We start from the raw sequence: 17,592 nt of genomic DNA, 5'->3' as shown, positions 1-17,592 counted from the left end.
ACATGGAACATGTGGACGTCAACTAAGCCTGTGACTTACTGTAATGGCACAGTAGCACACCCAGTGCTTCACAATGTCCCAGTCAGATCATTCAGCCCCAGTGGCATTCCCCTCGCAGGGACGCCCAGTGCAGTACATGCCACCTTCTAGAGCTACTTCAATACTCTGCCTAGGGCATCCCCAACAAGGTGGACTGCACGGGTATGTCTCCCTAAAGCTTCTCCATCTAAGCTTCAGGACCTTTGCTAGATTCCCAAGGTCTAATAATTTACCTTGCTAGAGATTAAACAGAATAATGTTTAAATTTAAGTGAATGTAGACATTACTTAAAACAATTCTAAACTAGTAACATGATATACTTTTAAAATTCAGTTTTAAATAAAACTCCTTTTTGACAGACACATAAATGCAACGGCTTGGCAAACGGTCGTCATATTGTTGACTAACTTTACATCTTTACTACTGAAAGTTGGCCACGGTATTGCAGCTACTTAGGCACGCATGTGGATGTGGTCCTCTTCACAGCCACTTTCCAGAGAAGTCTTCTTATCACACGCTCTTACTATCTGTCCCTGGGGCTCAGGGAACTCGGCTCCCTTGCCCAAGGTCATGGAGCTACTGAGGGGCAGAGCTTGGTAGGGACTTGGGTAAGTTATTGACCTGCATACGGAGAACTGAGTGGGCCACAGTGGAGCGACTCAGCCCAGGCGACACATGGCCCCAGAACACTGAGGACCCAACCATCATAAAACCGGGGTCTTTGGCAAGAGCTGTAGCAGCTCCAGACCCCTCTGTGTAGAAGGAGGAAGTCCACAGCCCTTTATATTACCACTGTCATGTCACACAGCAGTGGCCTTGCTGCAGGACAGAAATCAGCAAGGGAAAGAAAAGGCATCCAGAAGACTTCCCCCAGTGCAGTCAGAGTGGCTCTGCTCCTGGGCGGGTGCTCGGGGCACCCAGGAGGCCATGCAGAGGACCCAGAGTGCGCAGATACAGACCCCACCCGGTGAGCCCTGCAGACACACCCTGCTTCGAATGACTGGAGACTCCGCAGCGGAGTGATCTTTCTGAATCTAATATTACTATAAACATAGGCTCTGAACATTGTTTATTTTAGTTTATCTAAAATCCACACTCAGAATGATTTTCTGTCAGTTTTTAAATCAAATCAATATAAAGATGTACCACCTTTGTTTTCCTGTTTCCACTGGTAGGAATCCCAATTGCGTTTCAACCAAATTAAAAACAGCCCAACTCTAGCAAACACAAGCGATTCTGAATGCACTCTCCTGGTGGATTATTCAGATGCAGTAACACAATTGTAGGCTGTGTGTGAGACACCCATGAGAACTAACCTGTCTCCACTGTCCTCTACTGCCAGGGGAGCACACCTGCTACTTAGTGCCACCTAAGGTGAGAAATCACCAAAAGCAAGGCCACCCGTCTGGCTTTTAGGAAAGCACAGAGATCCTAAGGAAAAAGAGCCTGTGAGTTTTCACGTGCTGTAAAATGTGCTCTCTGCATGTAGGCACAGGAGGAGAGGCCATCACACTGAGTGGCATGTGCAGAAACACTGGGCCTGGGTGGAGCCGCCGATGGGACAGCCACAGCGGGAAGGGCTGCGACCCCTGAGGGCAGCATGCCCAGACCTAGCTAGGCACCACCAGGAAAGGACAGCGAGAGGACAGCGTGACCCTGCTGACTACACTGCTTTCCCCGGGTGTGGGCATTGGACACAAGCAGTGCTGGACTTTCAATGCCAGTGGCAAAGTAAGGGGGGTGTGCTTTACACAGTGGCCCGAGCCCGCGTGTCACCTGAGGCAGCACACCCTGGGAGCCGCAGCCTCACCTTGTCGGGGTCAGCGGTGGTGATCACCCACACACAGTGTGCGTTGTCTTCGTACTGAACCGGGTAGTTCGGGGAGGTGATGACGCCACTGGGCCCACGCAGATTCGATCCACAGGTCCTGGCTGGAAACAGAAACACGGTTACCTTCTACGGCATCTGATGGTGTGTGAAAGATATATTCATATGGGACTTCAATCAGCTTCTAAGGGACATGAACTAAAGTTGGCAGAGGTGGATTCTGCTCAGCCTGCGGGTTCCTGGTTAGTGTCCCAACATGCGCTAGGAAACGTTCATATTGGATTTGCAAAGGCTCACAGGATGACCTCACGGTGACAGCACCATAGAAAATGTCAGTACCAATCCGTCGACTTCAAATCCCAGTCTGTCTCAAACACACGAGATACATGTACACACTCGGCCTAGCTCCCAGGAGGCCACATGGCCAGAGAGACTCAAGGACACATGGCACTGGAGTCTCAGGGCCAGGGCCCCTAACCATGCAGATGTCACCAACAAGTGAACCAGAAGCAGCAGTCCCCACCCGTTGGCCCAGCCCTGCTCAGATGAGGAGGGCAGAAGGACGGTCCCCAAGCCTCTTTCAACCTTGAGTTCTCTCTACAAAGACGATGCCAGGGTCCTTACAGTCAATGCACATAGGCAGGGGGATGTTATTCAAAGTGTGGAGAACGAAGACAGCAATGGGCTCTGGAAGCCGGAAGACAGCAGCGCCTCCCGTCTCTCCATCCTGAGGGTGGCCTGAAGGCAGAGGGAAGCACAGCAATCCCCGACCAGAATGAGCGGCTCGGGTTGGGGGTAAAAGTGCTTTGCCTGCCTTCTTCTTTGGGGAAGTCTTTTTAACAATAGGTGAATTTGGAAATCTAACGTCTCCTAGACTCGAGACTCAACATTGATCACTTCGGCTGGGTCTTGGGAAGGAAAAGGAGAAGCCGACTTCACAGAGGCGCACAGGGAAGAAGCTGGGCTTCGTTTCCCCACCACCACCGCCATCAGGCACAGGGGCCTCCCAGGAAGGGACCCAGGAGGGACCTGACCTGATAGGGGCCTATTCCCCCTCCCCTGGAATGAGCACCAGCAGGCCAGTCACTGCCCTAGGAGCCTCACACCGAGTCCAGGTACGTGCACTTGAGGTGGGCTTGAGGTGGGCTGCTACCTGCACCCCAGCCCCTCTGACTCTCCCCATTTATATTACCATAAAGTGACACAGAGCGCGTCTGTTCCCAATAACACTTCTTTAGGTGATCGTACCTACAGCTTTTCCTTTCCCATTGGGTCGGGATTTCTTGATGTGTCCTTACTTGTCTGCAGACCCCAGGGCCAGACACAATGTCTGCTGTCCTTCATATGCTAATGTGACAAGATCACTTTGGACAACTTTTCCATTGCTTAAATATACTATGGAAATAATCAGCTAAAAAATGGCCTACTCTATGTTAAAATTCACTTTTTTAAAAACCAGGTATTAAACCAGGGGCTCTCAACAACTTAGCCACATTCTTAGCCCTTTTTATATTTTATTTAGAGATAGCATCTCCCTGACTTGCTTAGGGCCTCACTAAGTTGCTGAGGCTGGCTTTGAACTTGTGATCCTCCTGCCTCATCATCCCAAGCCACTGGGATTAAAGGCATGTGCCACTGGACCCAACCAAAATTTACTTTTAAAAATTGGTATTTGCTGTCCAAATGAATTGCATTGCCTAAATAAAGATGGGCACAAGTTTGTTTTTCAGAACCCAGTGCGTGTGTCACGGCTCTGAAGGTCTCTGACAGAAAGCACAACGCGAGCCTGCACCCCTCCAATGGGCAATGAGTCTTCACTCCCTAACAGATGCCTTTAGCAACATGTTCTTGAGAGTGCCATGACTTCAGACGTGAATTCACCTAAAGCACACTATGCTAACAGGATTAATTAGAAAACCATAAAAGGACAGTTATCAGTGCACAACTCCAGTTAGGAGACCTTTATGATACAATTTATACTTTGGAACTTTGAATCATTTAGAGCTTTGCACATCAGAGAGACACTCAATAAATACTTGTTTATTTGACTATGAATCAGTGTAGCCACAGTGCCTTTCTAAGCACGTCACACTTTGAGAAAGCAGCTCTGCTCTGGGGAAGTCGTGCATGGGAGTCCACTGTGGCCCACCCCCTGCATCTGTGCCCAACCTGGCATCAGCCCCAGCTGTCCCCACCTGGTGACCAAATCTCACCATCTTTGGCCATGCCTATCAGTCAACTTCAAATCCCAGTCTGGCTCGAACACACGAGATACATGTACACACTCGGCCTAGCTCCCAGGAGGCCATAAGGCACAGAGAGACTCAAGGACACGTGGCACTAGAGTCTCAGAGCCAGGGCCCCTAATCATGCAGATGTCACCAACAAGTGAACCAGAAGCAGCAGTCCCCGCCCGTTGGCCCAGCAGTCCCCGCCCGTTGGCTGCCTGCTTTGAAGCTGGACTCCCACTTGACTTATTAAAACTGATCTACCATTTGGAGGGGAATTATGACTCCAGTGGTTCTACTTTGAGTGAGTTGTTGGAAATATGCATGGAGGAGCAGCACAGCTCTACGTGTCCTAGTAGCACAGGGTCCGGCTCCTCCTCAGACCTTCAGCGGTGAGTGTTGGAGATGAATCTACAGAATGTTTTTTTCATTTTGTTTCTTCTTAGCGACTTATCTTCATCCTTGAAATGCATCTCAATAGCAGATTATTCTTGTCTTAATCCACATTTCTTAGGAAGCTATCAAAGGAAATATCTGAAATGAAGTGTAAGGGCACACTCAGGGCAAATATAATTGTCAATTTTGTTCATTAAAGCTTTGCATTTAAAGCAGTTCCCGGCATTTGAGGGTTTCCTCTATAAATACTTGTTGTGACTCTTGAACAGGTAAAGCCTCTTTAAGTCACATGATCTACCTATAATTACTTAATTTTCATCCTTAATTTTTGAGAACTTTAGCTAGCACCTCAGTCACTGTGCTTCTAACTCATCTCCATCCTTATCATCTGCTTCTTCACCACCTGAAGGTCACCTCCCCTCATGCCACCAGTGATGATTCCTGAATTACTGCTTTCTTGCAGCATGGTGGTACCAAGAGTGACGATTCTCAGTCTTCCCACTGACAGATACTCAAAGCTCAATCGCACGTGTCTTTATCCTGGATAGTAACGTGGCCTGAGTGGCCATGATTTCTCCCAGCTGCCACCCACAGGCCGCGGTGCAGAGCAGTAGGGTCTTGGATTCCTGCAGCCCTGGGGGCTACCCAGGGATTCTGCCTGTTGCTGGTTCGGAGGCAGGAAGTGTTACATTAAAGTCTCTGGATTTGGGAGTGGGGAGAACACAGCCTGCTCACAATTCTTTCTTTGTCACAATCCACATCTTCTTCCTCCTCCATCAGCTGCAAGATTTTAAGATTTCTTTTCCGGGCAACTATATGCTAGTGTTTTAAAAACTCAACATTTAAGAATTAAAAGAGCTTGAGAGAAGAAAAGCAAAGCCTTGGAGGCCCGATGGAGAGCCGCACGGACTGGACTCAGTGGTGAGCTGGCGGAGGTGGAGAGCTGTTGGGGACGTATGGATCAGAGAGCCCGATGTCCTTCCCTGGGCCACACTTAGGGCAGCAGTTGGGAGAAGCCCACCTGCAAGGCAGGGAGCAGAAACAGAGGTGGGGAATCGGGGTCACTCCAGGCCCACTATGGAGGGGCAGAGTGGATGTCCATCTAGCCACATAGGTCACTGTGCTGCTGCAGCTGTCTGTGCTGTGCTCAGGGACGAACCCAGCAGACACGGGGCCATAAACGCATGGGGACAGCTCCAAGTCTGCACGCTGGCCCCTGAGATGCGTCCCCCGGCTTCTCGCCTCCATGCACAGCCTCCACTGGCTTCTCAATTCGTGCCAAGGGTGGACTGCATAGCTCCTCCTTGGGGCAGAGCTCGGAGAAACGTGTCCTGAGAGGGACTGGTCACTTGTTTGGCATCTGTGGAGGGAGGGACCCTTACCATTGCCTCTGTACTAAGCCGGCGTCCAAACAGCCAACACAGGGTTAAGGAAGCACAGGAGAAATTGCACCAGCACCAAGAAAGCTTCACAGTGAGCTCTGTACGCACCTTCCCGTCACTGAAGTGTGAGGCACACGTTTGCATGTGAGAGACTAATGTCACTGTCACCCTTGCGAAGGCCTCGCCCCTCGTCAAGATCTTCTATGAAATATAGCACCTAATGTAGACTAATGCCCACTTACACGCATAATAAATGTCCTTGGATAACAGCCATGACCTGATGCATAACTGATGTTACTCTCTTGACAGTTTTCTACACTTGTAAACTCAAATTTCACTCATGTCTTGCATGTATTCCAAGTAGAGCTAGAATTCACAAAACAGTATGTTGGTAATGCAATATGTCATGAGGGAGAATGAATCAGTTTTCAATGCCAATGTATGCCATTTGTCCATTTAATCAATGAATACGTATTAAGTACAAAATTCATTTCTTTCACATGATTTATCTAACACAAATAAATTACAGATTCATTTAAGTACAGTTCCAGAAAATCCTTTCTGTTCTGTAGTAATTGCTCAATTGAATTAATTGAAGGAAAGAATATTCTAATCAACTAAATTTAAATTATTCGGATAGAGGAGTCACATTAGAAACTTTCTCTCATGCAATTTCATAAGTATATAGACTAGTTCATTTCTTACATGTTTTAGAGGAAATAATTACTGTTAATCATATATTTTCTGTCTACTCCAGATTGTCAACCCAAACAGAGGACAGTGGGGCACAGCGGTCAGGAGCCTCTTCTCTCTGTCCCTGAGTTCCAGGCCTGGCTTAGGCCCTCTCCTAGTTATTTAGCTTAGGCCTCTCAGAGTGTTCAGCCAGTAAGAGCCTTCACACCTACTGCTGTCTCGGGGCTGCACGAAGGTGCATGGGGCACCAGGCCTGACCAGCCACACCACAGAGCTCGTGTTGAAGTCCACGAGGAAGGAAGTGACAGTGAGTCCGGCCTCGAGGAGGCTGCAGACAGGGAAGAGCCGCACTCCTGGCCTTGATGGAGAAGTTGGCAAATACAGTCATCAACAGGTTACCTCAGGAGGAAACAGAGCTTTGAGGAAAGGCAGAGGTCGGCAGGGAGCCTGGGAAAGGCTGGCCCGAGGACAGTGGCTATGGAAAGGGCCTGCAGGAGTAGACTCTGATGAAGGCTTGGGCCAGGCCAGGGGATACGCAGGGTAATACCCCATGGCCCGAGCCTGGCTCCCAAGCTCGCTCTGGGAGGTCACTGACACCAGCTCAGGGCTCACTCTCAGCTTCTCTAAGTCTGTGGGATAAGGGAGCAGCATAAAAATACAAAAATGTAGTGCTGTTAGTAACAGTGGGAAATAATATGGGGAAAAACACTACCTGGCCATCAAATAAAAAGCAAAAATCTGGAAGTAATAACAGAAATTTTCTAAATTCTCTAGGATTTTAAAAAGTTCATTGTGTTTATTTCTTTAAATATGTGAGAGCGAGAGTGTAGCTACCTAATCAAGTGATCAGCATATAAAGTATGATTCTAAAACTGATGCTAAGCCTGTAATCTGGTAGAACGGGTCATCTTTCAGGTGTAAATAATCATTTCATTATCATTGAAAAGGTTGTTTCTGCATGGATGATTTCTTGGCCCCTGACATGTGACTAAGTTCAGGGTGATTCTGAGCTAGCCCGACCCAACCTGGAATCCCAAGTTAATAATAACTTAGTTCTACATTCCCTGCCGGCTCCAATTAGCTTTGGGTAACTGTGGTTACAATTGCAGGTAACATCTCACTTGTCTTCTGTGCCCTTTCAACTCAGAGAGCAGCTCAAAATATTAGCTTCTCAGACGAAGGTGCCTTAGCCCAAAAGAAAGTCCTTGACATAAATCTCCCCACACACCAATAAGTGAACCACCACCCGAACGTTCTATCAGGCAACAGGAGAACATCCCTCTTTGTTTCTATTTGTTTGCTTATTTTAAAAATCTACCAGTTAAAGATACTTATGTAGTTTTAAGCAACTCATAATGTTTTACCCTGTAATAATCATAGTAGTGAGCATCATTTCAGGTGGAATCACTTGCATAATTACTAAGCCATGTCAATATTTCTCTGTTTGGTAACAGGAAGAAAGATAACACCCTCCCACCCTGGAAGCTAGTTAGCTAATGTGGGCACTGGCTGACCACACTGGTTTCCAGATGCGGGGAGCGCTTCCGACTCACTGCAGTTTGTCCAACGCTCCCACTGGTGTTCCCTCTGGGGAGAAGGCCCGACAATCACTTAGGAGTTGGGGGCCCTTCAGGAACAGGGGAGGCTGCAGAACAGGGCACTGAGGCATGGACCTGCAAGGTCCTCTTGGACTCAGTGCAGTGTCCTCAACATGCAGAGCAGAGGGCTTGCCACCTGGTGGACAGCTGACTGTGGACTACAAGGGGGGACATGAGGTCCCCTTTGATGGCTCAGAATGAGTCAGGCAAATCCAAACCATGATGGTCCATTTACCCCGATGGTCATTTTTACATTCCATTTATCATGGCAGCAGCACAGAGTGGGAAATGTCCTGGAAAATCTGGAAACTACCAGGAGCTAAGGAAATGTCCCCACAGTCTGGTTTGAGTAGTGATTGAGAACGAAGTTTCACCATCTCCTCTTTCCCACAGTTCACAGGGCTGCGGCTTCTTCAGAATTGGTCCCACAGGTCCACTCCCAAACACTGTCTTCAGCTCCTTCTGACGGAGGAGTCCGGCACAGGAGCCAGTGAGATGCTGGACAAAGGAGGCACTGAGACATCCTCAAGGTTCCTAAAGTTGCCAAACTGAAACATTCTGAGATTTGACTGAGGAAAGTGCTGTGCTGCGGGGAGCCACCAGGCCACAGCGAGGATCACCGAGCACGTACCCCTGCAGCTGCAGATGCTGGCACCTCTCCTCAGCAGGCTCAGCCAGATTTCCAGAGGCATGTGTGCTGTGTGGTCATGGTGGCCGCGTGTGGCTACGGAGCATTGGGGATTGGCCGGCCCGAGGGGAGCCTGCTGTGAGTATGAAAGGCACCTGGATCTCCACAGCTTTAGATGACAAAAAAACCCATGAGACATCTCATTATGATCTTGTATTGGCAGGTCAAAAGGAGAATACTGTGCATGTTGGAGTCAAATACAACGTTTTTAAAATCAAATTTGCCTGTTTCTTTTTGCTCTTTAAATCTGGCTATGAAATGTCTTGAAATTACGCATGTGACTTGAGCTGGGCACGTGGAGGGAAGCGGGCATGGTGTTTCTTCAGTGGCCTTCTCCAGGTCGGACAGCTGGCAGCCCCACCACGGGGCCTTCAGCCTCAGGTAGGACCAGCCGGTGGCGGGTGGATGTCCTAGTGGGTGGGCTGAGACTCCAGGCAGAGGCCTGAAAGCTGGTTGGAGCTCCCAGAGTTCTGGAGTGCAGAGTGGCCAAGGAGAGGACGTTTACCCCAGCGGTGTGACAGCTCTAGTGTGGGGCCAGCTGGCCAGGGCTAACCACATCCCCAGTTGTCTTGTCATGGTCCTCGATCAAGTGGGCCGCTGACGCTGTTCTCTCCTGAGACTAGGGACTGAGGTGCCCAAGAAGTTGAGGAACACTTCCCTCTGGAATCTCAGAACCCTCTGGACTCCAGGCCTTCACAACAACACAAACGGAGCAGGCGGCCATGATGGCCAACAGGCCAGGCCCAGAAAGCCACGGACTGCACGCTGTTGCCCATACACAGAATCTAAAACCAGCTGTTCTCACGGTAGGAGGGAAAGGGGGCCTTCACATGCATCAGAATATTATATAATGCCCTATAAAATCATACAAATTTTGTGCCAATTGAGTAAATAAATTGAATGCAAAAATACATACTGATGAATGACAATGTTTTCCAGAATATGAACTGATTTAAAAGGAGATTTTATATTTGAATTCAAAAAGGCACTATGCCTACACTTTTTAATTTAGTTGTGATAAGAAATGTGTTTTAATTGTGTTTGACATAGACATTGTATTAAAAAGTCAGAAATTAAAGTAGGCCAAGAACAATGTGGCTTTGTCTTATTTAAAAAAAGGCATCTCAAAAGTATTGCTGTGTCTTTCATCTACTTGAGGCCAGGAAAACACATCCTGTCTGAGAACACCCTCGTGGAACTGTTCCCACACAGCAGGTCACTATTCCAGAACCTTAGAGTGGTAACTCCGCAGCAGCTGAAGACTGCCGGGTGGTGATCAGCCAGCATCCGGTCGGAGCCGCAGGAGGGGCCATTCGCTGGGAGGGGAGGGCAGGAGGGATGCAGCCAAGGACCCCCGAGCAGAAAAGCAAGCCCAGCACACCACAGGACAACCAGCCCAAAGAAGGGGCTTCCCTCCTGTCACGTGATTAACTAGGACAGGGACAGTGATAAGAACAAAGTCAAAACACTCCCTGGGTGTGGAGAAAAGAGCCCTTGCTCCCCCTCACACCACCACTAGGGAAAATGTGGAGCTCCTCAGGACAGGAAATCAGTAGATCCCGCTATGGTCCAGGACCCCAGGGATGGACGTACACCCAAAGGGATGAAACCAGGGCGTGAAAGGGACACTTCTGAGTTCATTGCACACTATTCACAACAGCCTAGAAGTGGAAGCAGCCTAAAGGACCATCAGTGGAGGAAGAGGCAGAGAAAACGGGGTCCACATACACCACAGAGCACTATTCAGCCACAGAAATAATGCAGTGCCGTATGTGCTACAACCCAGGTGAAACTGGACGTCCTGAGGTCAAGTGAAGCCAGGCAGGCCCAGAAGGAGGGACTGCAGGTCTCACTTGTAATAGGTGGTGAAACAGCAGGTCTCAGGGAGGTGGTAGAACAGTGGGGAGGAGAGGCCAGGAGGGTCTGCCAATGGGCACGGCGTTGGTGTCAGACAGGGGAAGTTCTGCAGGCCAGGGGCCAAGGGTCAACTGCAGGGAATGATAATTTACCATGCATTCCTAAGAGCTGGAAAAAAGGGGTTTGAATGTTCACCTCATAAAGAAATGATAAAGGTTTAAGGAGACAGACAAGTATATGCCTGATTTAAAACTTAAACAATGTATCCATGTACTAAAATGCTACATTATATCCCATAAATACATGCAGTTTATATGTTTTCATGTATCAGTTAAAAATACATTTAAATTTGAAAAAGACTCCTCCTCAGTCTGTCTGTAAGAGTAAGCCTTGGGGCTGGAGGCTGGCAGGACTCCAGCTTGAGCGGGGTGGAACAGGTCCTCCCACAGAGGAACAGGCCAGGAGCACCTGAGGCCAGGGCAGCCAGGAGCTTAGGGAGGGTATTAGGAAATGGCCGAGTCACGTTGGACTTCAGCACAAAGAAAGGAGATGGCATGGATCAGCAAATAAAAACAAAAATACAATATGGACAAGAATCTTCTTTGCATTACTCCTTCCTACCAATTTAAAAGTAACAAATATTTAAAAACACACATTTACTATTTGTGTAATCTGGAATTTTAAAATAAAGAGGAACATTTCCATTAAACAAGGGCAAGACACTATTAAGAGAGAAGGGCCGTTTTCTCATGGGTAAGTCCGACTCCTGGGACCTACCACTTATTCATACCTGATGACCTCGTGCATGGCCACCACTCAGGGGAACATGAATTTGGTAGGGTGTCTTTGAAAGCTTAGCAATCTTGCTTTAATAGTGGGAGGTACACAAAGTAGTCTAATGACAAAATCCTAAAGGCACAGGCTTGCATGTTTTCTTGCTCAGAGACAGGAGCTTCTCTGTGAAGCAGCCCGCGAGCCCTGGCCCACCTACCACGGGAGCGTCATGGCCAGTGCTAACCCTCTCCCAGGCACAGCAGTATGTGGTCTAGGAGGGGTGAGCATGCAGGGAGCACTGTATGGAAGGTGGAGCCCACAGGAGGGTGGAGATGTGTCTGCAGCCATTTCACTTCAAGGAGGAAGCCAGAGCTGTGCACTGTTCAGGACACCTTTCTACCATTCCTCTTAAACAGCTACCAGGAGGGATGATATATTCCTACACATGAAACTTTCCTCCTTATTCCGTGGTCTACATAGTACTTGTACAAAATAAGAACCATTGTTTGCACAAATTGTCTTATGAACAACATTCGAAAAGAAAGCCCCCAAACCCAGTTTTCTTTTAATTTTACTAATATTTTCCAAAGCAATGTTCTGCCCTCTGGTTTTGGTATGCTCTCTAGAATCCCAGTAGTATTCAAATAAATATTTCCAAGAAGTGAGATTAACACCTTGGTTTCTCCTGATTTCCTGTGTTCTCTTTCAAGATGGTGTTGCTGATGCCTACCTTGCCCTGTCAACTAGGTGAGAGATTAGCTTAAGACAGGTTTTAACAGAGCGATGAATTGAGATCATGGTAACCACACCCTTTCTCACATCACTAAACCCAGGAATTCAGTCTCACAGCAACAGAAAGCTGAAGAGTCTATGTTTCTTTGCAGGTTGTGCAAGAAGCTCTCTAAAGGACCTGGTTTGTGACACAGAGTCGCCCAGAAGCCCACTCCGCGCACATACAGGTGGGTGGCAAGGTGAGTGTGAGACGTGAGTGCTCCGATCTGCCACCGACCCTCCTGGGGCGCAGAGACGCTGCAGCCCAGGTGCTCGCCTCCTAACAAGCACCCAGAGAATACACGCTTTGGCCCAGGGTGAAGAAAACGCGCATCCTGATCACGTTCTCTCCATCTACAGACAGTGCTTTGCACTTACATCTCATTGTAAGTGCAACATGTGTTCAGAAAAATGTGCCCCCAAGGAAGGCGTGCTTCCGGCCATGCCCGCACGTGCCTTACCTCTGCAGATGGGCCGGTGGTCGCTCCACGCCGCCAATGTCTCTGTGACCCTCTGGCAGGTGATGCCTTTGGATCCCTGGAGCACATAATTGTCCTCACAGGAGAACTGCACGTTTGCACCAACCCTGGACAGTTACAAAACAAAAAAACAATCAAAATTATTCACAGAAAACTCCTCTGAAAACAATCACCAGGTGGCTGCGGCACTGTGACTCGGCTAGAAGAGACGGAGCCATATGGTCTGCAGGCCACGCACGCAGTGGCCGCCCTGAGACTCAGATACCTTACAGAACCACAGGTCAGGCGCTAACAAACCCAAGGGCCTCAACCTGTCACCTGTAAGTACAGAAAAGAGCCCAGGCGACCTCAGGGTCCTGCCGTTTACACAAGGGAGCGTGTGTGAAGGAACGCTGTTTCCCAGAAACAAAACAAAGCCTGCCACCCCTCCAGAGGTCCCTTCAAGAGCAAGTCTCAGGCGGTCCCAATGAAGGAACCGCCTCAGCCAAGGATCTAGACTCCCATCGCACATGTAAAACACGTTCAAAAGGAGGCCAGTGTCAGTGTGCTTCAAAAATATATCTTACAGGAAAAGAGCCGTTTATTTAGAAGACAGCAATCCACCCAGCCTAGAGTTGGATGGAAAATGGCTTTGGCTCCAGAGAAGACTCTGCAAACATGAAGCCTGAGGGCTGGAGCATTAGCAAAGCATCCTTGCAGAGTAACAAGAGAGACCCAGGCCGGATCTGAACACGCGCGTGACACGACTTCTCAGCCGCCGTCGGGCACTGAGTGGGGAGGGGTCTTGTTTCACTATCTGACAAGCCTGTTGTTACAGGCAGGAGCTCTGCTGTGTCTTCTGACTGGGAAACTGTGGGGTGGAGGTCGGGAAGAACGAGGGAGGCTGTGGGGTTGGAGCTGCTTTGCCCTCCCTGTAGGTGAATGAAATCAGTAATAAAAGACAAGGGGGAAAGAATCAGACGGGAAATCCTCATGCACCACATCACACTGGGTGTCAACTGAGCAAGGTGGTGGAGACTCTTGCATCCAGGCAACCCTCTTCCTGGGGTAGACACAGGTGTACATGCACATCACCAAGCCAGGTCAAACCAGTTTGGAACATTCTGGGTTAAACAAAATTGAGCATCTTCCTTTTCCAGAAGAACTTCTCAGCTTAATAAAATTTATTATGCAAAAATGGGGAGGTTCACAGCACACAGGGCTTTTCAGACTTCCTTCTTTCCAGGAAGCCTACTATTCACCAAAGTCAAGAGCCACTGAAGTTCCGTGGAAGCAACTTTCATAAGAAACACGTAATAGGTACGAATTGGTATTATTTTGAAGGTAAAAAGTATAAAACACAAACAATGCTTAGTTTCATTGCCAGTCACAAGAGGTATTTAAGACAGTTATCTGGAGACTTTGTTCTCCATAATTCCCCCCACTGACCTTCGTTTGAACCTCTGAACCACATGGAGTAAATAAAATAAATCTAAGAATTTTGTTTTAAAAACAAGTTTCCTTCTTCGGGCTCCAATCTCTATTTCTTTCTATTTACTTAAATATTAGTTTCCGTATTTTCGTCATCTTTTCAGTACAATGTTATTGAATATCTACTATGCCTCAGCCTGTCCTAGGCCCCGTATATGCAGAAATGAGTAAGACCGCCAAGCCCGATCTCCTGGAGACAGAGACCTGTCCAGGGAGGAGGGAACGATAACGATGAATAAGCATTAAGAAATGGAGGTGTCGTGGGGCTGCGAAGGACGGGGACCAGAGGGGTCAACATCGAGGGCGGGGAGCTGGGCCTGAAGGGTGGGCGGTCAGCTCTGATGAGCCTCCTAGACGGAGCTGCTGGCCTCTGATGCTCTTGGTCAAGGGTGGTTAAGTGCGGGGTGAGGGGCGGTTATGGCTCGACTGGGCAGCTGCTGCAGGTCCAGCAAGCTGTCCACCCGCCACTAGCAGTGGGCAGCACCTGCTCCAGCAGCGCCACTACCTTCCTCATGCCCGCGGTGGGCGTCCATGGTCTCTCCAGATCGTGTCACTGAGCTGCATCTGGACATCAGAAAATGCAGATCAAAAGTGCAGGAGATGTCCCCTCACCTCGCAGAATGGTCATCGTCAAAGAGACAGGAGGCAGGTGTCAAGTGTCATCGAGAGGTGGCCGTGGGGAGCCCCTGTGCGCTGTGGCAGGAGGCGGCCAGTGCAGCATGGGGGGAAAGCCTGGAGCCTCTCGGAGGACGAAGGACAGCGCTGCACTGGGTCCACTGCCCCTGCAGGGCTCATGTGCCACAGAGGAGAACCCCGTGTGTGAAGACGGGGCTTTCCTGGGTTCACTGCAGATCACAGCCAGGTGCAGGGTTAACCTCAGTGTGCACCCAAGACCCACAGAAGAGGAAAGTGCCCTGCGCATTCCCATGGGACACAGCTCAGTGCCAAGCCAGAGGGCCTCCTGTCCTCTGCAACAACGTGGGGAGACCTGGAGGACCTCCCCTAAGGCACAGAAAGACGAGCACTGCATGACCTCCAGCACTGCGTGACTCACACGAGGACTCTGACAACAGAATCCACACACGCAGAGCACGGAGCGGAGCAGTGGCTACCAGGGGCTGGGGAGGGACAAGGTGACACCGGCCAAAGGACAGGACACTTGAGACAGGAGGAGCAGGAGGCCTAAGTTCAGAAGCCCTACAGCGCACACAGGGCTACTGATTGTTTACTTGGAAACTACTGGTACAGATTTTAAATGCTCTCTTGTCACACACACACACACACACACACACACACAAATCTTAAGTATGTGAGACAAAGGGTATGTTAAATGCTTGACTAGCCATCTACAAGGTGTACACATTTCAAAATACCATGTTGTAGATCATAAATATTAACAAATTTTATGTGATTTTAATAATGAAACAATAATATCACCATTGTGATAACTGGTTTCATTTTTGGCAATATGTTAGAGTCTTTAAACAAGTCTGGATGGTATGTCTGTCTTCAAAAATATGGAAAAGCTACTGCCAACCATGGCTTCAGAAGTCATGGACCTGCCCAAGGACAGGCTGTGTGTGACTCAATGATTTTTAGATACACGTGAGAGAATACAATGCTGCTATGTAAAAGATGAAGTGGTGGTGCCTGCCTATCTTCCCAGTGGATCTGGAGGCTGAGGCAGGAGGATTGCAGGTTCTCGAGATTAGCCTCAGCAACTTAGTGAGGCCCTAGGCAATTTAGCAAGAACCTGTTTTAAAACAAAAAATAAAAAAGGGACTGGGGATATGGCTCAGTGGTTAAGTGCCCCTGGGTTCAAACCCTGGTACCAAAAAAAAAAAAAAGACAAAAATGAGAATATGTGACAACATAGGAAAAAAAGAAGCATGACAGAAAATCGCATGCACCCCAGGTCCAAGGAACTGCACAGCTAACTCCACTCTGTCAGGAAGGACAGGCACAAAACTGTTCTGGAGTGGTGACGCCATCATAAGTATTTTCCCACTGTGCTAGTAATTGTGCTTCTCCTGATTTCACTACTTTGTAATTTAAATTATAAAGATTAACTTTGAAAAGCTAGGGTCAGCCTCTCTTCACTGGCTAAGGCACTGTGCATGTCCTCTGTGACACTTAACACAGCTCCTGCTTTTCAGGGACTTCCATCAGACAGAAGTGAGCCCAGGAGCCTGGCCCACAGAGAGTCTCCAGGACCCCGCAGTCCCCAGCATCCTGGGTGCTCTGGAGGGTCCTCTCAGGCACCTTCAGGCTGCGGAACACAGCGCTCTCCTAACTACTGCCAGGCATTCTTTTTGCAGATGACTGCAAACAGCCACCACTATGAATCGAGCTTCTTTAGATGACAATAGCAACTTAGGAAATGCGCCTAGAGGTGAGCTCATTCCCAGCAGCCAAGCCCAGGAGGGGGCCACTCACTGCAAAGGGTCAAGTCACCATTGGAATGGAAAATGACTCAACTTCTACTTTATTAACTCCAGCTTTTGCTTTAGCTTCATCTAGCTCAGGAAGCTCTTCAATATAAAAGCCACAGTGCACTCTACTTCAAATGTATAGTGTACTAAGGTTCCATTGATCTGTGATTACTATATTTGAAATAAAATGTGTTAAATATAACATTTATATTATTCAATTTGGTTTTCTCAGAAGGATTCATAGAAGAAAATTTCAGAAAAAAATAGCTTTCCATTGGCAAATAAAGTTAGAATAACTGAGATTAATTATGTTATGTAATTCAAATAATTACCAGTAGTTGGGAACAGTAAGAATTAACAGCAAAATGGTTTCTATAAGATCAAGATATATTAGTGTTCAAATTAGGCACCCAAGTGGAAAACTTTAAGTTAAACTGTGAAAGTGGGAGAATTTTGTCTTTTAAATAAAATATGATAAAAAATACATTTTTTTTCCACCTCAGTGCTTAACACTACTGAAGACCCCATCACTTGACTTGATTTCTAAAGACATTTCTTCATCATTGACTACTTACCTTCACCAGAGTAGGAAGAGCTTTTTACGTGAATGAACCACTTCTAAATGGGGCAATTCTAAAATGAACTCCTTTTAAACATGACTTTCTCAGAGAGTGGCTATCTCCAGATCTATTTAACATTGATACCACAACTGCTTCTGGGGGGAAAAAATCTGAAGTGACTTAACATTTAACTAGAGTCCAAAAAATGCAGATGTGCTGATGTCCACCCACCACTGTTGACCAGGTCCACCCACCTGACTGGCTGCACCGAGGTTCCCACCTCCTCCCTCAGCCCACACCAGCTGGCTTCTCCAGAATCCATGGAAGCTGTCCATCACCCCACGTGATGTTTTCTTCTCTAGTAGCTTTTGTTTTTAATTAACACTTGCTGATTGTG

The 17,592-nt window shown here is 48.1% G+C and overlaps 1 protein-coding gene across 2 annotated transcripts in view; it reads right to left on the bottom strand.

Moving 5' to 3' along the window:
• Csmd1 (CUB and Sushi multiple domains 1) overlaps positions 1-17,592 on the bottom strand; it is a 1,167,250-nt gene that overhangs the window by 470,321 nt on the left and 679,337 nt on the right. For both annotated transcript variants that reach the window (XM_058580132.1, XM_058580135.1), the window contains exons 7-8: positions 12,716-12,840; positions 1,850-1,971 (exon numbers count right to left, since the gene is read on the bottom strand). In XM_058580132.1, coding sequence (XP_058436115.1) covers positions 1,850-1,971; positions 12,716-12,840 — 247 coding nt within the window. The remainder of the gene's footprint in view (positions 1-1,849; positions 1,972-12,715; positions 12,841-17,592) is intronic.

Source organism: Marmota monax, unplaced genomic scaffold (genome assembly GCF_021218885.2).
Source record: "Marmota monax isolate L192 unplaced genomic scaffold, Marmota_monax_Labrador192_F-V1.1 WCK01_AAM20220418_F8-fsc00195, whole genome shotgun sequence".
NCBI classification, from domain to species: Eukaryota; Metazoa; Chordata; class Mammalia; order Rodentia; family Sciuridae; genus Marmota; species Marmota monax.
Note: the sequence above shows the minus strand (reverse complement) of the source record. Positions and strands in the feature narration are given on the sequence as shown.